Raw genomic sequence first — 23241 nt, forward strand, 5'->3', positions numbered from 1 at the left:
CAATAAGTTTAGCAACAACAAAAAATTAAGATTAAATGCAACAAAGGGGTTAACACAAGAATAATGGGGAAACTGTCAAGAAGACCAAAAAATAATATTTCCCTATTCATAGAGATAATGGGGAAACTGCCAAGAAGACCACAAAACGAGGGCCCCAACCACAAGTGGAAACGGCAAGTTGATGGGCTAAAAACAACATGGACTACAATAATTAATTTAAATAAAATTCTTCGAAAAATTACATGGTAGCCTTGTAGGTAGTTGCGCCCGTGTATTAAAAGTTGAATGCAATCCATATGCTCTCAGGATAGGCTACTGTAAAGAAGAAGGCTGAAAGTCCTATTCCAACTCTTTCTCTTAATTATGTTCTATGAAAACCTGATTAGTAAGAGCTTTTTATTACTCAAGTTGCAGCATATGCATGTTGCATGCGTCAATCAAAACTACTGTTTCTAAACCAAAAAAAAAAACGAAGAAAATCTCATTTCGTTCTCGCCAAAAAAATCCTTCGAGCATTCCAAAAGCCATTTGCTACATTGAAATTTTACCTCACCATCCTTAAAAGGCAAATACACTGCTTGCCTGGCATCACTACTAGCAAACACCGCAAGGCTTAACCATCAAACCTTTGTATAAGGATGCACGTCAAAATATACATATAAGAGTCATAAATTCATAATGGCAGCTCATCTGTTTGCAAAAATTATAATTAGCTTCTTCACACTACTCCTAGCCCTAGAAGCACAACCAGCAGGAGGTCAATGTAAGAGAGGAGGTAATAAGTACACATACGGCCACCTCTTTCACCGCGAAAGATTGCTGACGGGGGTATGCAAAAGAAAAGAATGCTTCGCCTTGAATGTTGATGTTTGCTGCAAAGAATTGGAGGATTTGGATGAGCTGTGTCGATGCCCTCTGTTGATGGAAATGGTGGAAGCGCAGAGATTATTTTACAACGAGATAAAATTCGAAGAAATGCCCCAAAAAGCAAGGAAGTCACCTGCTTTCTGCCACTTAGCACTGACAGGGTGCCCACAATCCCTCTTAATCTATAGCTTGTAGTTTTGGTATTATAAGTTCAGGAGAACAAAGCTATATAGATGTCCGTCCTATTAATTTGACATCTCTTTCAAATGCCTCTTGTTAAAGTATTTTAGGTAAATTTTAGGTTTCATCTTTTTATTAGTCTCTGAACTTAGACCCAATTTGCATTTGAATACCTCAATTTCCAAAATGGTTCCCATGGTCCTTTAACTTTAGTTTCGTTTGCACAACTAGTCCCACCGTTACTTCTGTCAATTTTTTCTGTTAAATGCAAGGGCAAAATGATATTTTTATATTAAAACACAAAAAAAATGAATAAAAAATCATATCTTTAAAATAACAATAAAATAAAATACATAAATAAACCATAAATAAATAAATTTTAGGGGGAGTAAAAATCGGGATAGAGGGGAAAATGTAGAGTTTAATTTTAATATTTTAGTTTTTTTAATTTTTTATTCATATTTTAATCAATTTTGATACAAAAATACCATTTTGCCCATGCATTTAACAAAAAAGTTAACAAAATTGACGGCAGGATCATTTGTCCTAACGAAAAGTGAAGTTAAATGACCACGAGAACCGTTTTAGAAATTGAGGTACTCAAATGCAAATTGAGTCTAAATTCATGGACTAATAAAACGATTAACCCTAAATTTTAAATAATTTATTCCTCTCCAAGAGTACAGCAACAAAGATAATAAAACCTCATTGTACAATAATGAGTCAACTATACAAAATTATGGAGGAAATTTCTGATGTAGAAGCAATGTAGGCAAACTTTGTTGCTGCAAGTTTGGGCTTTGAGCTTAAGATTTAGAACAATGGCCCTTCTTTTATAAGAAGTTTGGGCTTTGAGCTTAGATTTAAAACAATAGCCCGTCATTTATAAGAAAACGGCAAGACGAGTGAAACTCACTAGATCAAACAACATTTTCATTTTTGAGATCATTTTTGGAATTTTATTATTTTCATTTTTAGACTTTTAATTATAATTCCTAGTGCTTCTAGAGTTTGAGGTACTATTTTTCAACTTTAGTTGGGTTTAAGTTGTTATCTTATTCTCAACTTTCTAGTGGATTCCAATTTTCATGCGGCGATCGCTTGATATCCTTTGATTGTCACGTTGTGTCAATCTCGTTATTAAATACAATACAACTCATGGTAACACTCCCTTTTGTTAGAAATATGTCCTAGTCAAACATGTGATGTTGCTTTTTGAATATTTCACCATTTTTTATGGGCAAGATCGTTGTTTTTAACCATGATATTTGGTCTATAATCATAGCAGTAAAACAACAATCCTTGGAATATGAAATAGTATAAGGGTTATGCAATGATATTGGATTAAGGAAACCTCTCATACTTACACATCATTTCCTAAACGTTCATGATCATAGGATTATTAATTAGGCATTGATCATCCACAAAGACTGGTACACACTATATATGCTCAATTAGAAGGATACTAGTCTCAAGTCATTACATGTAGAGATACTGAGATAAGTGTGTAGGTGCTTGTAAAGATAAGTACATTGAACGCAATCAAACCACGAGTTCTAGGATTGAGATCTTTACTCAAATGTCAAACTACAACTCATAAGTTACAATAGTGCAAACTAGGCCTCAAACATAAGACATCATAGTTGTCTTGTGGGTGAATCGTTTGTCTTTGAGAATGCTATAATGCTCGATATGACTCAAAGGTGTTATCGGAATTCTTGATGAACTCAAAGAGGCAAGTGAATGTACAATTAATGAATTTCTACTCTCAGCAAGGAGAGTGAATACTCTAAAGATATGATTGAAGAAATCTCTGCAAAGTAATGATATGATTAGAAAAGAAATTTGTAAACATAACTAATTAATCATATAAGTGGAGATTTCATATTAGGGTTTAACAAAAGCATCTGTACCCTGGTAATATGAATTAGGTGATTTCAAGCATATTGATTTAGTAAGTTGACCAATTTAGTGCCATCTTCCCTTGTTTCATTCGATTGAATTGGTGGAGTTTTCCCAAATGCATGCTGACAATTGTCACCAACAGTGATATGCCTTGCTTCAGTGTGTGATATGCCATGTGTTTGGGACCTACAACTTGTTTCCGTCACCTCCATCGGCATCAATTTCGTTGTAGATTCGTTGTCCTCACTAGGTCTTGCCATACACAGTTATCATAGCTAGATCACATTGTAGTCGTCATTGTTGATCTAACCGAAAATCGAAACTAACATGCATTGAACCATTTATTTGGTGACTGATCAGTGTGGAGGTTCCATGCCGGTTCTGATTCCTCCAACATCTCACTAACCACTAGTTGATTCAAAAAAAATTATTGAGAGTCATCTCCTCTCCATTGTTGAACTCATCTTCCCTAGGATCATCAACACGAAAAACTCCTCCTCAAACTTATTTTCATGTCACTAGAATGAGCTACATAAAGGGTCTTAGGGCTCGTTTGGGAGTAATTTTTGAGGATTTTAAGTGGTTCTGGGGAGAAACACTTCTCATGTGCTTCTTCATAAAATCACTTAAAATCATTTAAAGTAATTATTTTAAGAAGTGATTATCCATAAAAGTGATTATTGGCATCTCTAGAATCACTCCCAAACGAGCACTTACAGAACAATGACTTGGCCTAACAAGTTAGGGCAAGCAACCAATTTTCTTTTTTTATTTCATTTATTGCCGCATATAGCTAACTTGGGTCACTCTTTTCTTTTTCTTTTTTTTTAATACAAGTGATAGTCTAAACTAAATAGAATGGAGGTTTCTTACGCACATACTACCAAGATGTCATTGAAGTTGCATCCTCTATCCATTTACTTATTCATTGAATTAATATTTGAAAGAATGAAGAATGACTTTCTGGAGTGGATAGCGCAGCTCCAAAGCAAAAAATAAAACCAAACACGCTCGTTTCATGAAAGTAGCTACTAAAATTTATATCTTCAGCCAAAGTCCCATGCCTTCTTTCCTAATAAAAGAAAGGGGAAAAGAAAAAAAATTGAAGGGGCTGACCACTGTCACGTGAGGACTTTGAATCATGTTGTAATGGAGACGACACAACCCCATGTGAGGTCATGAGGTCCACCAAACCAAGCTTTTATGTTTTTGCTCAAGAACCCAACTTCTTCCTTTACCTTAACGTTATTTTCTCTTTGCTTTGCACAAAATGTGCTGTTTCTTAAAGCTAATTACCTACTTATAACATGATAGGCCTGCAGAGTACTTGTCTCGTACATCTAATGCACCGGTTTATTACACTTTTTAGTTATTAAAAATGAAAATCAAAAAATTTAAAGATTAAAATTCGACCGTCAATAAAATAATACATCTAAACTCGCATGACGGCTCTATTTTGATTATCCACACAAAGAAATAAAAGTCTTAGCTTTTGTTGTCAAAAAACATAACTCTTCGCTTAAGTAGTCAGCCTGATTTGCAATCATTTTTAACTTGACTATGGAAAATGAGAGGTGAAATTAAGAAGAGAAAATAAATGAATTTAATGCTGAAATAATGAACCTACCTATATGAAAAATTCAGTGCACCATTACAGCACTTCAGGCCTGGAGCTGCCGACCAGGCCATGACAAATTAAACAGTGGGGACAAATCTTCAAGGGCCAAGACATGTTCTATGCCATCTTTATTATATTATAATTTTGAAAGCCAGGGCCGAAAGGTTGGATAAGACGCGAATATATAGGAAATCTATGATCTGGAACAAAAATAAACTTTAAATCTGCAATTTAAAGAAGAAAAAATAGCAAACCATTGACAAGACAATCATTCAACCAACTTTTAGGCCTTGGTCCTGTTATTTTACCCTTGATTTTATTTTTATTATTAAAAAATTTTGAAATTGCATTTATAATTCAATTAAAAAAATCAATAATCACAAAATGCCAATACAAACTTGTCACAAAGGAACATTACAATGACGAAACATACAAGAAACTCTGCATCACCACACCAAAAAAGAAATTCGAGAAATTAAAGAAATATTCATGGGAAGAATAAGTGTTGAATAATTATTAGCTAAGATACTAATCATGATTGTATTGTTGTCACAATCTAGGTAAAAAAAATATAACACCACAAACAATCATGATCATGTGTTTAAAAAACTTTTCTTCTCATTGAAGCTTTTGATGAACCGATGTCAGTTGATTGTATCATTTGGAATGCAAATGGGGGATGTAATTAACAAAGTAAACCCATTATGATTTTGTAGAAAACTTTTATGTCGGTGTCAGAAATTTATTAGGAATTCATAAAAACACTTGTTTAAGAGTTTGAAGATGATGATCATATAATCTAGGTAGGGACAAAAATAAAATTAGGAAGAGAAAGGCCTTCAATCATTGAGATCATGGTGGGGCATACATATATTTTGTCGATCATCATCATGCTATAATGCGCTAGATAATGAAAACTTGTATATTTCATTTTAAAGATGTCTTGTAAATATGAGGAAATTAGCAAATGGCAGTGGAGAAAGGGACCCATGCCTCTGCCTATGGTTGATTATGAAGCAAGCCTCCCAATTGGAACTATTAATTTGAGGTATATTACATGGCCACATTGGTCAGGTTTAGTTTTGGTTTGGGGTTTTGCATTCTAAACTACTCTAATATACGAATAGAAGGATCGAACTCAAAAGCGAAAAAACGAACATACGAACTTAACCAACTTACCTATCTTTCACATTTCTTTTCCATCGTATATAAATCCACAACAACTCGTTATGTTTGCATTCAATGCAATTTGAGACTGGTGACACCCTTCTTTCACAACCAAACCAAATTGCATTGGTAAATGGTGAATATTATATATATTTCATGGGATTCACAGTCCAGAAAGCCTTAATTAACCTGTATTTGCATGTGATGTGTTCATCAGCAAATACATGTGCAATCCATATTCAATTACATCCTTAAACCTGTAATCACATGCACAGTGACAGTGAGTGAACCAATCTCACTATACTCCAACTCCTTGTATATATCCCAACCCCAAAACTCCAACTCCCAAACCCATCTTCTTCTCTCTCTCTCTCTCTCTCTCTCTCTCTCTCTCTCTCTCTCTCTCTCTCAAAACATTTAACACTTGCAGACATCCATCAACAAAACTTAGTGAACAAATACAGAGAAGCTCTCTCTCTCTCTACTTTCAACCATGAAAATGAAAATGAGGTTGTTTTTAATCTCAGTGACAATATTTTGTGCCATTATCTCAAGCGTGAACTCTTGTTCACCAGCAGACTTGGCAGCTCTTAAAGCCATCAAAACCAGCCTCACCGATTCCCATTTGGGCCTCTTCAACTCCTGGGTAGGAACCGACTGCTGCGTAAACTGGTACGGCGTCAGCTGCGACCCCGAAACTAAGCGAGTCGTCGACATTAACCTCCGAGGCGAGTCGGAGGACCCGATACTCACCAAATCGGGTCAGTCCGGGTTCATGTCCGGCTCCATCTCGCCCGAAATTTGCAAACTCGACCGCCTCACCACCCTCATTGTCGCAGACTGGAAGGGAATCACCGGCGAGATCCCCAAATGCCTCACTTCACTCTCCAATCTCCGAGTCCTCGACCTTATCGGAAACAAGATTTCGGGCGATATTCCAGCCGATATCGGAAACCTCAAGATGCTCACCGTCCTCAATCTGGCCGACAACCAGATATCCGGCAAGATTCCGGCTAGCATAGTAAGCATGTCCGGGTTAATGCACCTGGACCTCAGCAACAACCAAATCTCGGGCGAAATGCCGGCCGATTTCGGGAAACTCAAGATGCTGAGCCGGGCTTTGCTGAACCGGAACCAGCTCACCGGGTCGGTCCCTGTTTCCATCGGCAACATGAACCGGCTAGCCGACTTGGACCTGTCCAGGAACCGGATCTCGGGTAGTGTACCGGACTGTCTCGGAAAAATGCAAGTTCTTTCGACGCTGAATTTGGACGGGAACTTAATTTCGGGTCAATTGCCTTCCACCCTTTTGAGCAATCGGGGTTTGGGCATCTTGAACTTGAGCCGAAACAGCATTGGAGGTAACATACCGGACGTTTTCCACGGAAATTCGTATTTCATGGCGCTGGATTTGTCGTACAACAACTTGAAGGGCCCGATACCCGGTTCGCTATCGGCGGCCAAATATATCGGGCACTTGGATCTGAGCCACAACCACTTGTGTGGGACCATTCCGGTAGGCAACCCATTCGATCACCTCGAAGCGTCGTCGTTTGCCAACAATGATTGTCTCTGCGGGAATCCATTAAGGACTTGTTAATGATGGTAATGATTCAATGAATATGATTCGGCCGATAGGGATTGTAAGTTATTGTATCGGTTTCGTTTCGTTTCGTTTCGGTCCGAGGTTCCGGGCAGTTGTTTTTTATTTTATAATATGTGTGTAATTGTAACAATTTATATTATGTGGTTTAAATTTTCAAAGCTGTAATGAAATTTAAAAGCTACACCTACAAGAATTTGTCGTTTGTGTCGGGAGTTGAAAAGGACAAAGACAAGGCAGAATGCAGAATGCAGATGCATGCACGTGAAACAGAGCATCGTATACTCAATAACTGTTCATAAGATTCGTAGAGTGAGTTAGCAAACTTCCAGATCGTATACTCAATAATTTTGGCCTTGGAAACATCCAGATCGTATTGCCCAACTGTTAATTCAGCCGATATTGGAATCACACGTAGCTTATATTAATAGTTTGACAGCATAACATTCTTTGAACAAAACGAAAATGTTACAATATTACGGTATTTAAAAAAAGAACATAGATGATCATCAAATTGATGTAATCTAAGAGAGTCCCAACTTTAGTTCTTTTGTGATGGAACCTTGATTTAAGGATTTTTATCTGCTTTCTTGGTTAAAGTAGTAATTCAGCTTTAACTTTCGAGTTCACAAAAATGCAAGCACATGAAATTCCATCATAAGTTTGAGACAAACAGATCTGAAGTTAGTGGAAAAAGATGCCGACAACTATATCTCTGTGATGTATGTGTGGAATAATTGGAAATGGGATATTGCTGATATGACTCGGAAAGTTAGGGTGTTTCAAATCTCAAAGCTGAAAAGATTTCAACCTTTCATTTCTTGATATATTAAAAAATGAGAATAAAAAAACGTTAAAAAGTCTTTTCCAACAGAAAACAAGGCAATTAGATACAGATTTCATTTTAGGCCTCAAATTATTTGGATAAGGCGACTAAATCAATCAATCTGTTTGGCTTGGTCGGTCTCCTCAACATTCCCTATTCTCTTGCATGTATAAAAAAGCATTTTCAATGTAACATGCAAATAAAATAGGTAAAATTGTACTATAACAACTTAAGTTGTATGTTGCATACCTATTTGTTTCACGAAAACAGTTGGTCACTTTAAAGGACTAAACAATGCAATTGTACAAACCATTGTTAAGTTATTTACTATTATCTTTTACATTTACTATTTTATTTTATAGAAAGGAGGTGAGAGAGTGGAGAAGGGAGAGTGTGTATATTTTGCTTATCCATTTACCTATTCGCTTGGAGCATAAAAATGCTAATGTGGCTAGGCAAATAAAATTTGTCAATTTCTTGGCCTCATCTCTTGGAGATACTCAAAATAGTTGATAAAAGAACTTCATTAAAAGAAAAAAAGATGGAGAAATTTCAAGAAAGAGATGCATGATGATGGACAACAAAGCGTGGAATGCAACACAATTATAGATGATAACAATAACAAAAATTGCATGTCTGAAATCAATTATAGAGTTAATATAGGCGATTTCCAAGTGGGTCAAATCAAAACCAAATCGTAAATTGCAATTTGGTTCAATTCGGTTCAAAACTAACGAAATCGAAAAAACGAACAAACCAAACCGAACCATCCGAATTGGTTTAATCTGGTCTGTTCAAACAATTCTGGTCGAGTTTTAACCCACGATCACAAACAATAAATCAACATATGCAAGGTGGGTAGTTGCAAGCATTAACTTGCCACCATTTATGTTGGGTTGAGCAGCAGTTCCCAAAACTGGAAGGCTAAGAAGCGAGGTCAAGGTCTCATGAATTTACAGCAAATAAATGCATATACGATATGTCCTAGTCCTACAGAGCACTTCCTCTTAACTATTCCCACGTTGAATTGAATTTACGCACCAAGACAGCCAGTCGCCTGACACTGCCTGCCCCCACTCCCACATTACACAAACAATTTAACTCACAGCGCATGGTGGCAAAGATAAGTATGCTTTTACTAGCATGCGCCGGTTTACACCATTACCTCCCACCTACCTTTTATCCCATAGGAGGACAAGACTCACAAGACCAGTCAGGATCTGAAGCTGAAGAGGCCAAAAACGGAATATTGATAGGAAAAAATTGGCTCCAATAATTCAATTCAGAATTCAATATCAATAGCACGGTCTGTCTGTCTGTACCTCCACTCATCAACCTCCTTGGATACAGTAATGGGGACATCTTCCTCATTCCATGCTTCACCATATATCAACTCTCACATTTTTCTTACTTTTTTTTTTTCTCTGACTTAATAATGAGGCATACAATACAAGCCTGGTTGTTAGAATTGTGTGGTTGAAGCACCCTAAACACTAAATGTTGTCATAATGTTATTGAATCAGTTCCTGAAAATTTTATGATCATTCTATAATAACAGAAAATGTGTCCTTTTTTTATCATTCGCTAGGGAGAGGAAGGGGGGAGTATTGGAGTATTATATTGGGTTGCCTCTAAATTGTCTCTTGCGTGAATTGAATTCGGGTGCACCTGGGGGAGGGGAAGGTGTTTGGCCCACTTTTCCATTGTGGTGCCACCCTATGTGCAAAATGTGTCGAATTATTGAATCAGCAGAAAATGACTTTTAGGTTTTTTTTTGGCACTACAGCAAAGAACAGCACATGCACATCCAAGATTCTAATGGTAAAGGACTCATTTAACCTAATTACACACCTGATTATGTATTTTCAAGGGTACATCAAGAAGGAAACTATACCTAATACAAGAGGAAACTATAAGACCAGTTCAAACGCACACTTAATTTGCTTCATCTAATAATGACACATTTGATCTGGATACTAGTAATGATTAAATCAGAGAATTGGATGCTATAGTAATGACATTAGAGAGTTTAAAAGATAGGAAGTAGGTACCAACAATTTACTTTATATGGGTATGAATACCAAAATGATATATTGACCTTTTCTTTCTGCAAAACAATTATACTACACTTGAGGGCCTAAACTCCAATCCATGAACCCGAAATCTAGAATTGTAAAATATGCGTGACAATGAAATCAATCACTTGAATTACCCCACTAACATGAAGAGGTTTTCCTTTTCCCTAACATCTAATCCACTAAGGGAAGCTGTTGTGACGCACAATCAGAACGAACAGTCTTTTCAAACCAAGGAAATTCCACTAGAAAGAAATAAAAAATTAATAAAAATTATTCCTACCAACCATGTCACACTCCGGATCGGCTTCGCCGTAGCACAATATTGTCCGCTTTGGGTCCTCCTTACCTTTACAGTTTTGTTTCTGGGAGCTCACAAGCAACTTCCCAGTGGAAGTCACCCATCCTGGGATTGCTCTTGCCCAAACTCGCTTAACTTCGGAATTCCCATGACTCCAAAGCCAGTAAACTACCAAAAAGCCTCGTACTAGATGGAGACGGGCATGTACATATAAGGCACATCACCCCCTCTCTGTTGGTTGATGTGGGATGTTACAAAAACACCTATGCTATACATAATGTTCAGTTCTCAACACAACATATCTATCTAACAGATGAGTTTATATGCCCAAATTCTCAGAATTTAAAACTCTAATACTGTGTCCTGTAATATGGGATATACATGAGTATGTAAAACTATGAAACTATTCTTTCTAGAATAGACAAATGTTTGGGAAACAGAGTCATTTGACAAATACAAGAACTATCCTTTCTGGCATGGCTCCTATTCTACCTTTTTGGTAATACTCCCTGTTTGAGTCCTCTTAAGACCCACAGAGTTGGAAATATGAAATTAAATATCAATACAAGTTATTGCTCTCTGAAAAATTAAAATTAAAATCAATGAATAACGAATTTCTCAATATCACATTTCAGATTCAAATCCAATATTCCAAAATCCTTCTGGAGTCAGAGGAGGAGCATACCTATACCGATGTCGAGAAACACCTTCATGGTGCTCACAGCGGAAATTATGCTTATTTTTATCAATGTCCTTACCACCGCCATCATTGGGAAGAACAGCATCATAGAACTTTTTGCACTGCTTGCATTCAACTCCTTTCAAATTTTCCCGCTCAGCTTTCTTTCTTACAGGTTCCACAAACTTGAAACCATTTTTGCCGGCCACTGGAACTGGAATCTGCTGCTTCTGTGGCCTAATTACAGCATTCACATCCTGTGTTTCATCATCTGAGCTATCTAGGTTCATGTCATTTGGAACTGGAACTGGAAGATCAGGAACTTGTTCCATTGTGGCTTTATTCAAGTTTCCTCTGATGTTCTCAAGTGGGGTATCGAGAAAATCATCATGCGGGTCAGGCCCACCTTGGCCTTGACGGGACCTAGTATCTATCCAGCAGGCAGCAGGCCTTTTTCTCCCAGCTACTGGGGCAGATTTTGCAGTGGGAGGGCATTTTGGTGCAACGGGGAAGATGGAAGTAGGAGAGTGAGGACTAGTTTCTTGAATTAGCTTGCCTCCTTTCTCATCCTCCAAGTTATTGTTACAACTGATTTCATTCTTCACTTTTTTCACGTAACCAGCTGCTGCAGAAGCATGCTGATTTTTGTCTACAAAACCTACCATTTTTGCAATAGGTGAATGGATTAAACAAAAGATACCAGCAAATGAAATCATAGTGGTAAAACCAACCATAGGCTAAAAGTAAATGCATGCCTACTATTCGCCTAATTCTATGAAATCAGGAACCAAAGGAAGTTCTTAAAAGTAAAAGATACAACTGAGACTTCAAATCAAAAGTTACAGATGAAGATCAGCCAACCAAAAATCATCTAGCAAAACTCTATTTGGTAGATCACCATAATTTTTTGTAATAATTAATAGTTTCTGACAGTGTATTTATATTTCATTTTGCAAAAAAATAAGTAATAAAGTTGGAAAAAAGAAAAAAGCAAGAGCATCATACCATGAGAAGTTGATGGATTGTGATCATTTCTCAATGAATCACTTCCATCTTCCAACTTGTTTTGGGGGAGCATATTCTCCCTAGTAAGACCATGCTTTGTGCGGAGATAATTGTGCTGAGATTTCAGCCTTCTGTAAGCAACAGTAAGATCCGTGTACTTCTTCCTCTCAGCCAGTAAATTCAAGTTCATTGATTCAATCTGTTTATGTAACTTTTCCCCCGAATCCCTTCTTTTGGTCAGTTCGCTGACCCTATCCCTGAGATCCTCCTGTAGCTCATTAACTTTCTCCTCTAAACCAGTTACTTTGACCAGAAGCAGTTTTTTCTCCTTCACACAACCCTCCACTTCGTCGTTCTTTGTTAGGAGATCCTTTTGGAGTTGACCAACATTTTCTTCCAAAAGTTTTAATTTGGCCAGAATAAGTTTTTTCTCTTCTTCCTGATCGTCCAAAAGCTTTTCTTTATTCATTATCTCGGCATCCTGATACTCAATCTTCCGGAATAAATTTTCTTTAAGCTCATTTCCCTTGGTTACTAGGTCAATCTTTTCTCCGAGCTCCTCTTGGAGTTCATCAACTCTTTTTTCAAGATCACTCAGTTTGGCAAGAAGCACATTTCTACCTTCTTCATTCTCTTTCAGTTGTTTTTCCTTATCCACAATGACAGAATCTTTCGACTGAATCACTACGAGCAACTTACTCTGCAATTCCATTCCCTCATCGACCTCCATAGACTTCTGCTTAAGCATTTGTTCAAGCTCATTGCCTTTGAGTTGTACACTTTTCAGTTCAGCAAGTAGTTGATTCATCTTCGCTTCTTGATTCTTGGATGGATTTTCCTTGTCAAGCTTGAGTGAGCGGTTCTCTTCAAGGGTTTGTTGCTTTTCAGCTCGAAGTGTATCAATTTGACGAAAGAGATCATTTTCCTTGTCTTTCCATTCATCTTCAAATTTCTGAAAGCTTTTAGACTTGGATTGGAAATAGGGGTAGAGCTGGCTGCAGAACACATATTCAATCTGAGAAATCCTGTCTTTGGCTTCCTGAATGGTGGCAACAAGTAAAGTACTAAGCCCAGAGACATAGTCGACATCATCCAATTCACTGTCAAATGGGTCACAGCCCATCTCTGAGTTTTGACATAAATACCACAAAACCAAAAATAAGTAAAACAAGTAACCATAGCGACAAAAATCATGATGTTCCAGAAACATAAAACGTCTGTAGTAGTGAGAAATAATTAAAATTCAGTCTATTGTAAGTGACAAACATTTTCTGAAAAGTGAAAGATGCGGTGAAAAATCAACCAGGTCTAATGAAGAGCAATGCTAAGAAAACACACAATAATCAAGCAAAGCAAATGCAAATAATTTCACATAAATTTCGGCAAAATGCAAGGAACAAATATAGCTCAAGATTCAGATTAATAAAAAAACATAAACAAGAAGTTGAGTTAAAGAGATCATTACCGATCTGGACTTTGGGCATTGCAATGCCGATTTCGCGATTCCGATTCCAATTCCAATTCCCCTCTTCAGCAATCCCTAATTTGCAAAGAAAAAAAACTATGGAAATCGCAAAAAGGAAAAAAAATGAGAGAGCGAGAGAGAGAGAGAGAGAGAGAGAGAGAGAGAGAGAGAGAAGTTACCTCACTGGAAGTTGGCTCCGTCGCTACGAGAGTGCAATGTAGAAGATTAACAGCATCCCAATCGCTCGCTCTCTCTCTCTCTCTCTCACTGTGTATGTGTTTGGCTCTGCAACTTCTAGGGTTTGGGCGTGAGGGAGGGCAGATGATATCTGAAGCAAGTCTGTTATTGGCGCAGGACCGGATTGGACTGGCGGGACGATATAGTTTTATATACTCGTGTTTCAAACAGAGCTTCGCGGGCACGATTGCTTCCATTTCCACTTTTCCCCCTAAACTTTCTTTCTTTCACCAAAAAAAAATATGTACAGCATTAATACAAACTTGCAAAAAAGAATCTTATGTTTTACTATGTGGTAATTTTTTAGCTAGCTATTGGTTTAGTGGTAATTTTTAGAATACATATATAACATTTGGTTTAGTGGTAATTTTTAGAATACATATATAACATTTTGTCATATATGTAAAAATAATTCATCAAAAACACACCCAAAAAAAAAAAAAAATTATGTACACATGTAACACTGCTATTGGCAGGAATGTAAGAGCTCATACTTACATGGTAAGAAGGAAAGTATTATCATAATAGAAAAAACAAAAACAAAAACACACTTTTCTAATTTTACTGATATTAATATAGAATAAATTGTTTTTATTAAATAAGTGGACATGTCATGTTGTTAAAATGCCAATAAATATGTTGTACAAAAGTTGATAAAACCTTGGAATTAGTCCAAGTTAAGATGTGCGAGTGGGTATGGATTCAGGAATTGGTCACCCACAACCTTGTTATTTTGCTTGTGGGTTATTGACCGAAATGATCCCCCAACTATTGGTCCAGTATCATTTTAGTCCACCAACTAAAATTTTCATTTCAATGGTCCTTTTGAACATAATCTTGGTCAATTTGGGACTCTATTTCGAGCCAGTTGACGAGGATGTTGAGAACCCATTTGCAAGCCCCACTGTAGGATTTGACGTGGAAAGGGTGAAGAATTTCAAAGGTGATGTTGTAGTTGAAAAACATCTTAGGGGAGAGAACCCCTAAACCAATTCTCTTGGAGTGTGCGAATTGGTTTAGGCGAGAGCATTGACCAATCCAATTCTCTCGTTTTAGGCGTTGAAATCTCCGACATCGCAAAACTGGGGTTCAAATTTGAGGGTTTTTGGGGAAGCTTTTGACAGAGATGGGAGGGAATGTGTTTCAGCATGTGGCTTGGTCATTTTAGAAGATGGTACTTACCTAAAATTACGATTACAGTTTTGTCTCTCGATTTCATGTGAACTAGTTCATAGAATTTTACGGTGAGACCATATTGATACCAAATGAAGAATTGAAGGACCATTGAAATGAAAATTTTAGTAGTGTACCAAAATGATTAGTCCTGATCTCTTTGTGATCACTCACCGTTGGATGTAAATTCAACAGTACACTCACTCTTGCATTCCTTTTAAGAAACTTTTTTGAACCATTGAATTAATATCCAACGGTGGATGACTACAATCTCTTGGACTCCTGTGGTCCAAGAGATCGGGACTACCAAAATGATACTGGACCAATAGATGGGGGACCATTTCAATCAATATCCCTTTTGCTTATTTTTCCAATTAATTAAATGAAGGGAAGAAATTAACGAATGAAAAGAAAAGATAGTTCTTGGTTTTGATTTTTACTTTTCAAAAGACAATTAAAGTTCGGAATTCATGAAACTAGCCAAGACAATCAATCAAAGCCTGACTACACAGAAAAGAAGAATTCCGAAAAATCTGAAGAGACCGAAATCATGAACCACATAAGAATTTTGCAATGCTCTGCTGAAGAAATTTCCAAGACGGACAAAACCAGACCACACATCCTCAAACAAATAAAAGTACAGCCAAAATTGGAATTACCTATCCAGAAGGAAAAAAAACAAGGGATTTAAACTAGTTCAGTCTTCTTCGTCGATCACCTTGGTGCCCAAACCAGTAAATCCCTCTGGAGGGACCTCTGTAACAGTGACTAGTGAGTATAACTCCTCCTTGGCATCTTCTTCATCATTTCTCTTCCGTGCAATGCGGACGCGTATCCTTCTAGGCACACTTCGAATCCCACGGCTCCAAATGTGCTTGTTGAGCTTAACATCCACTCTAACATCTGTAGTACCCATAGCCTTTTCAGCAAACTTCCTGATTTCCTTTATCGCATTTGGAGCCTTCTTTTTAAATGTGCTGCATGAGAATCAAGATATAGGTTACTTAAATCATTTGCACAGCTGATGCTTAACATAGACAAAACAAAGGAATACAGCAGAAATGGAGTCTGCAACATTACACTCAAAGATGCAGAAATTTTCTAAGCAAAAACTAAACTGTGACGGGTTCTCATATCAAGTTAACCTTTCATTCTTTTAGATCGGTAAACCGGCAGGTTTCTCATCAATGCATCATTCAGAAAGATATTATAAGAACACAGGAAAATTGATCTAAACATATTCAAATTTTGTGACACACAAAGTCTAGAAATGTAATGTCATCACATAACCACCCAAATACATTTGAATTTAGGAACATGACTAAAATAAATTTTATAAACAAGAAAACAACTGCTCGTGCAAAACGATACCGACTGGGGACGTATCAAGCACAACAAAAACACAAACGAATACGAAAATATGATCATGAAACTTCATATAATACATAATAAAATCCAATTAAAGCAAACAAATTTCCCGAGAGGGAACAAAATAACAGTTTATAATGACAACAGGGTTCACTACCATCGTTTTGAGTCTCATAAGGAGCAGCCACTGACTTTTAAAAATGGATGTAATGCTTTGAAAATAACTCATCTCAATGTCTTTTGATATAAACATTATATAATAAAAAAAAGAAATTTATAACACCCTATAGCTTCTACATCTTGGTAATCAAATTCTTTTGATTTCAGTCTCAACAATCACAAATTATAATAGGAGACGCGCAAGATCAAAATCAAATAACATAAATCAGGAAGAATCAAATAAACTATGTAAGCACATATTGCTCAGAAAACACACAGAATATAAGCATTAACGAACATGGACGGAAAGATTACCATCCATGCAAGCGTTTGTGGAGGTTGATGGTGTACTCCCTGGTAACCACCTCTTCCTTTCTTCCTTTTCCGCCCTTCTCCGCCATTGTTGAAGCTCTGCGATCCCCAAACCAGACGACGACGACGACCTCCACTCACCAGCAATGAACTTGCTCCCTCGGCTGCTAAACAAGCCCTAGGGCGTTAACGGCAGATCATATACTGATGAGCTTTTCGTGAAATGCCCTTAACTTTTCTTTTAAACTACAGCATTGCCCTTACAAGTACACAAAAGCTCAAGGTTGTTTTTGTCTTTCCATTTGCTGTATTTTCTTTGTGGGTTAAACTGGGTCAGGCCCAACCAAACACCACAGCCCAAACTGCTTCCGTGGCATCTTCAAGCAAATGAGACCCAAACTGCTAGACAGACCCACCCAGCTCGGTCAAACAATCAGCTGCACAACAATTTTATTGGTTCAAAATGAAATTTATTGCAGTTAATTATGCACCCGACGTCTTGTGTTCGAATTTACTTTTTTTAATATCACTTGTATTAAAACAACGTGAAATTTAAAAGTCTATTAAATAAAACAATTTCAAATTTACCGATTTCACTATATGGTTGTTTTGTTTGGAATACTACAATTCATATATATATATATATATATATATACAGCCCCGATCTCTTGGACCACAGGAGTCTAAGAGATTGTGGTCACCCACCGTTGGATATTAATCCAATGGTTGAAAAAAGTTTTTAAAAATGAGTGCAAGAGTGAGTGAACCGTTGAATTTACATCCAACGGTGAGTGACCACAAATTTCTTGGACTCCTGTGGTCCAAGAGATCAGGACTGTATATATATATATATATATATGTCAAGATTTAAATAAGAAGGAACCAGAAAAATAAATAAGTTTTAATAACTCATTGTACATAATCATTTCAAATCTTGTTGTTCAAATATTTTTCTTCTAATAATGAAGCGTAGAAATTCAATGGATATCCAATTAAAATCTAAAAAATAGTAATTTGGTGATATTTAATCATGACTTGGCAAAAATAATCATTCAAAAAGTCAATTTTTAAGGGAATTGAAAAGTAGTGTTTTTTACCAATGAGAGTTGGTTCAGTTGGTAAGGTCTCTACATTGTGTGTAACCTCACTAATATTCGAGTCTCGCTATCAACAGTTCTCATTGGTGCACAATCTATAATTTCCTACATAAATTCATACCGGTGGCAATTGGCAGTTGAGTGCCACACGTAAGTTATTCTGGCTTAAGGTTGTGGGTTTGCCAGGTATTAGTGGTAAGAGTAGCCAAACTCCCCTTAAACTTTCTTTCATAAAAAATAAAAAAAAATAAAAAAAATAGTGATTTTTGTAAACAAAAAAAAAGTAGTGATTTTTGTGGATTTTTAGAATGAAGATTCAAGACTCAAACCCTTACTTATAATTGACCCCCAAAAAAATTCTTTAAAAAAAAACCCTTACTCATAAAATAAAAATAAATAATAAATAAACGAGACCCAAACCCTTACTAAGCTCCCGCTCCCACAGTGTGTCTGGTGCTGCCTCTCATCCTCTTCATCGTCTCATATCTCCCAACTTCCAAAGGTAGGCAACCGATCAGCTCCTTTTCCGTTAAACCTACAATTGGAAGATCAGCAGAGAGGCAAAGGTACTGGCTTTCACCTCTTATGCTTGATTTCTTTATTGTTATCCGTTAAATTTTAATTTTCCCATTATGTTAATGTGTTCGTGGTTATATATAGCTTGTAAAAGTTAGGGTTTCAGAAACCCTAATATTTGATAAGTGTTTATACATGTCTACACTCAAAAGGTCAATTGGTGTGTTGCTATTTGGTACTTGTCAAATCTTTCATTCAATTGAATAAGGTTTTTTTGTTCTGATGCTTTATTTTCTCTTCCTGATTACTTTTATATTTGTCATTCAATTGACTAACTTTTGTTTTTTGTTTTTATTAAATATTTTCCAAGTTTAGCTTTTTAGGGTTTTTTAGTAGAGCTTCATCATCCAATTGAAGAACTGAACAGAGCCAAATAAGATGGTAAGTTTGAAACCCACGAGAAAAGACACAGAAACTTTTGATTGTATATCCTGGCTTGGCTTACATTTGGATTTGGTGTTTATATTTTGTGGGTGAAATTGTGTTTTGTGTTTCAGTCAGGGAGGAAAGAAACAGTCTTGGACCTGGCCAAGTTTGTGGACAAAGGTGTCCAAGTCAAGCTCACTGGTGGTAGACAAGGTTAGTATACTTTGCTCAACTCCCCATTTCTCTTTCTCAAATAATTACTATCTAGTTTTGTTGAATTCTTGATCAATGTGTAAAAGATTCTAGCTATATCTAGCCTATAGCCTACTGGTATGTCTCTCTGCTCAATTTTTCGTGGATTTGTAGCGGTTATGAGTTATTTGATTACCGTCACGGTTAAGGAAGTATTTTCCCTGCTTTAGAGGGTCAAGGTTCAAGCAGTCTTCGGTTCTAAACCAAGAAATAGGAGTTGTAACATCCTATCAAACAATGTCTAAGATTCAGAATGTAGAAATTTACACCATTTGTAGGTTGTATAGTAAATATTTTATTAATCTGGGGTATGTGGCAACACTGAATAGATACTAGCTGATTAATAATAGGTTGTCCCACCTCTTTGCTTCGTACATAATGTCAACAGGATTTACATTTTTCTGTTTAGGAAAATATCAAGGAGAAATTTATATATTTTATAATTATCTATTATGTGTACACAATTTAATTTTCTGTTTTGAATTTGATTACAGTAACAGGGACTCTAAAAGGATATGACCAGTTGTTAAACCTTGTCCTAGACGAAGCAGTAGAGTTTCTAAGAGGTAAATGTTTTGTAGCCTTCTGGAAACTGTTTTTGCCTTGTGTGCGTTTAAATTTATAGCATCCTTGTACTCAAGAAAGACCAACTTACAGCACAGACGGCAGGAATTAGATGACTTTGAAAATTTTCTAGGAGTTTTAGTCTCTTCAGGTTCTTGTCATGATACGTTTTGTAACTTTTCTATACTAGTGGATATGATAAATTTGACGTAAGAATTTCCCCCTTCATTGCAGATTCTGATGATCCATTGAAGACTACGGACCAGACCAGGCGCCTTGGCCTAATAGTATGTATTCTTCTAGTATATCTCTGATGTTGAATCTTAAACCAGCGCCTAAAACTTCAAGCATACATACATATATACATAGATGTTCAGTGGTGGTTTAATGGTAGTGAACTATGACTAATATTGTTAGGATTTGGGGTATGGTTGGTTCTGATACTTTCAGAATGTCTGATCACATCACAATGGTGAGAATATAGTATTAAGGGAAGAGATGAAAATTGCTGGATAAAATTAGAAAAGAAAGAATCTAAGGACCATATTATTATCATGCAACTATGGCCTGTCCAACAGAATGTGAAATGCATTGGCTCCTTATCACACTTACGTCATCTTCAATTTTGTTACCCGTGATATAATATAGTTAAACATCTGGAAGTGACTGGTACATCAGTTCCTTTCCAAATTCAGTAGCCAACATCAAATACTGACTCCAGTAACATTTATTATTCCTCATCACTCTCTGGTGATCACCCATCATAGTGGCTATGTATAGGAACAGTTTCCCTCTCCTTAAAAGAGTAAGAACAACGTTGCAGCTTGCCGACCACCTCATAAGAGTGAAAAAAAGCTGGTTTTAGCATCATCTCTCACTATTTCCTTTCCTTTCTCACCTGGTCAATATTAGCAACATGTCTACCATGTGTTTGTTAGTTTTGGTAGCATCTTGTCCCAGCTTAATTGCTTTGCTCACTTGAAACACTCCAAACAACAGCTATATTCACAGGTGCTGCACCATCATTCTTTCCTGGAAGGGCCTCTTGCACCATAGCACCATGCCTCTCTCTCCCATTGAGGCATTTTGGATCCTTTTGGGTTGAACAAATGCAAAACTCCCATCTCATCTATAGTTGATTGATTTAACCCTGCAAGATAAAGAGATGTTAAATGCTCGTTACTTAACCAATTCAATTTGAGGGATTACAGAATGCATAATTGTACTCCTCTACAGTCCTTACTCCTTCATCCTTAAGCTTTAGTGAGTGAATTTTCTGATTCAACTCAATCATGTAGTCAGCTGCTAAAAGTTTATCTGCATTTTTATTTTCCCCATGTTCAGAAAACTGCCCTTTTCAGCTTTATTCTCCCATTGAAGACCAGTATTATTCAATTTAGGCTTCACAAATTTCACTTTTCTTTTTTTGGCCATCAGCATTACACAAAGTAAGTCTCTGAACTAGTTTCATCCAAATAATCCTCCATGTGCATTTTTCGATGAAATCATCAACTTCTACTTCAATTCCTCCATTAATGTCAAGTGCTAGTGCCCAGAGAACTCTCCAAAAGCACGAGTTATTTAGCAAGTAAAATACCTTTCTTGAATTCACTAGTGTTTCAGAGCGGAAAAAAAAAATTAAGAATTCAGTAGTGCTTATACATTTCTCCATCTTGTCGACTTAATATTGTCATTTTTTTCTGCCTGCTTAACTTGTTTAGAAAGCTATCCTGTTATATTTTTAGCTAGGCTAAAGCTGCTCAAATGTGTCTGTGAAGAAATATTCATTGGTAATGTTGTATGATCAAGTAAAACAAAAAGACAAAAAAGAGGAAGTTGATGCTGGAGCTCTTGGCTTTTATTTTCTCTTTCTTTTCTCAAATTATTCTCTACAACAAGTTTGAGTGTGCATTATTGTCACGCAGGTTTGTAGGGGAACTGCTGTAATGCTTGTGTCGCCAACAGATGGTACAGATGAGATTGCGAACCCTTTTAGCCAGCCTGATGGGGCCTAAAACGGAGAACTTGCTTTGCCTCTCCTCACAACACAGTTTTTAAGAAACCATGATGGGGTGATTGTGGGGACCTTGGTCTTTAAATACCATGGACATTTGATTATCAACTAATGTAAAACATTAAAATGTTTGTTACTCTCTGTTCGGTTTAGATTCTAGTAGTAAATCTGTTCTAGGAATTGGATGCTTCTAAAAATGAAACTCATTGTCTTTTGGGTGTCATCCTGCAATGTAGTTATGTAACATTGTAAAATTTGAATCCTACCTGAGTTTCATACAATTCTAGTAGGATTTTCTTTGTTGCTTCATTTGTTTTCACCGTGAAGTGTGTCGTTCTTTGGCCTTGGTGCAGAATGATATAGCGAGAGATGCTTTAGAAAGCATTGTAGTAATATTTGATGTGCACAGAAAGAGGTTGCTGCGACCAGTAAACGAGTAGATATCTTTTAAAGCTGACCTTTAAGCATTATTTAGTTGAACAGGCGTGGAAGATGTCATCTAGGAGACTGCTTAATCATTAGGCCGGTGGAAAAGAGGATTTTCTGAAGATTCTTTTGCACTGAATGGCATTTAATCATTTGGATCAAATCCACTCCAATTTTATTCACTTATACTTTATTTTATAACTAAAAAAAAGGGTGTAAGTGGATAAAATTAGAGTGGAGAAATCATTACTATTTTTCTATTTAAAAAAATAAAGATAAAAAGATAATTAACTTTTAAACTTTTTATGTTATAGAATATTACGGTAATGCAGTTACGTGGTATATCTTGTATATGTGTTATAATATTAGTGGATGTTTAGTAATACTATTCCCTAAAGCTAAAAAGAGGGAAAATAAACTTTAACGTCTATCTATATTATAACACGTGTTACAAAATATGTCACGTGACTATATTACAGTAGTATTTTATAATTTTTAGTGCTTATTGGGCCTCTCCTCCACTAACCTTTTAATGAAAGAATTTTCAATGGGGTCGGCTGTCCTCATGCGCACTTGAATAGAAAGTTGTCATTTTACGTTGCTTTTTGTATATGGATTCCATTGCAGGAAAATATGTAATGGGGTTTTTGGGAGTTTCTGGTAACAAAATTGCCAGATCTGACGAAGCTGTCCATTTAAATGATCTTGACCATGGTGCAAGGTGGAGGCATTATCCATGAAAATAAGTGGCTTGTATTGTATGAGAAGTAAATATAAAGTAGTCCAGTGGAAACATGAATCGCTTAGAGCCACACTTGGGGAAAAACCAATGAGATGTCTTTTGATTTTTTGACAGCCATTTTGGGCAATTGAAAATTTGCTGCATAGCTGTATGGTGCCCTCCCCCTTACAACCCACTTTGTGGATTGGCATTTTGATCTTCTCTCAAATCTAGTGGTTCTTTGACATATATGCAAATTTCCCTCCCTCTTTCTTTTTTTTTTTT

The 23241-nt window shown here is 36.5% G+C and overlaps 4 protein-coding genes across 6 annotated transcripts; 2 read left to right on the forward strand and 2 right to left on the reverse strand.

The window, feature by feature from the left end:
* LOC18787088 (DNA damage-repair/toleration protein DRT100) lies at positions 5938-7538 on the forward strand. The gene has a single exon (XM_007220410.2). The coding sequence runs from the start codon at positions 6231-6233 to the stop codon at positions 7335-7337; it is 1107 nt and encodes a 368-aa protein (XP_007220472.2). The 5' UTR covers positions 5938-6230; the 3' UTR covers positions 7338-7538.
* On the reverse strand, positions 10878-14469 carry LOC18785182 (protein gamma response 1). Of its 2 annotated transcripts, none has more exons than XM_020556398.1 (4): positions 13871-14469; positions 13692-13766; positions 12227-13265; positions 10878-11879 (listed from the first exon to the last, which is right to left on the reverse strand). In XM_020556398.1, the coding sequence occupies exons 1-4, from the start codon at positions 14123-14125 to the stop codon at positions 11167-11169; spliced, it is 2082 nt and encodes a 693-aa protein (XP_020411987.1). In that variant the 5' UTR covers positions 14126-14469; the 3' UTR covers positions 10878-11166. The 2 variants fall into 2 exon arrangements, with proteins under 2 accessions (XP_020411987.1, XP_020411988.1); XM_020556399.1 differs by having other exon boundaries at positions 12227-13351; positions 13871-13885.
* Positions 15504-17135, reverse strand: LOC18785214 (60S ribosomal protein L31). The gene is made up of 2 exons (XM_007218547.2): positions 16944-17135; positions 15504-16078 (listed from the first exon to the last, which is right to left on the reverse strand). The coding sequence occupies exons 1-2, from the start codon at positions 17027-17029 to the stop codon at positions 15799-15801; spliced, it is 366 nt and encodes a 121-aa protein (XP_007218609.1). The 5' UTR covers positions 17030-17135; the 3' UTR covers positions 15504-15798.
* Positions 18188-22128, forward strand: LOC18785097 (sm-like protein LSM7). 2 transcript variants are annotated; one of them, XM_020558364.1, is made up of 6 exons: positions 18188-18603; positions 18924-18994; positions 19111-19192; positions 19726-19797; positions 20030-20082; positions 21721-22128. In XM_020558364.1, exons 2-6 carry the CDS (start codon positions 18992-18994, stop codon positions 21808-21810), a joined length of 300 nt encoding a protein of 99 aa, XP_020413953.1. In that variant the 5' UTR covers positions 18188-18603; positions 18924-18991; the 3' UTR covers positions 21811-22128. The 2 variants fall into 2 exon arrangements, with proteins under 2 accessions (XP_020413953.1, XP_007218644.1); XM_007218582.2 differs by having other exon boundaries at positions 18190-18603; positions 18929-18994.

This window comes from Prunus persica, chromosome G2, assembly GCF_000346465.2.
Source record: "Prunus persica cultivar Lovell chromosome G2, Prunus_persica_NCBIv2, whole genome shotgun sequence".
Lineage (NCBI taxonomy): Eukaryota > Viridiplantae > Streptophyta > Magnoliopsida > Rosales > Rosaceae > Prunus > Prunus persica.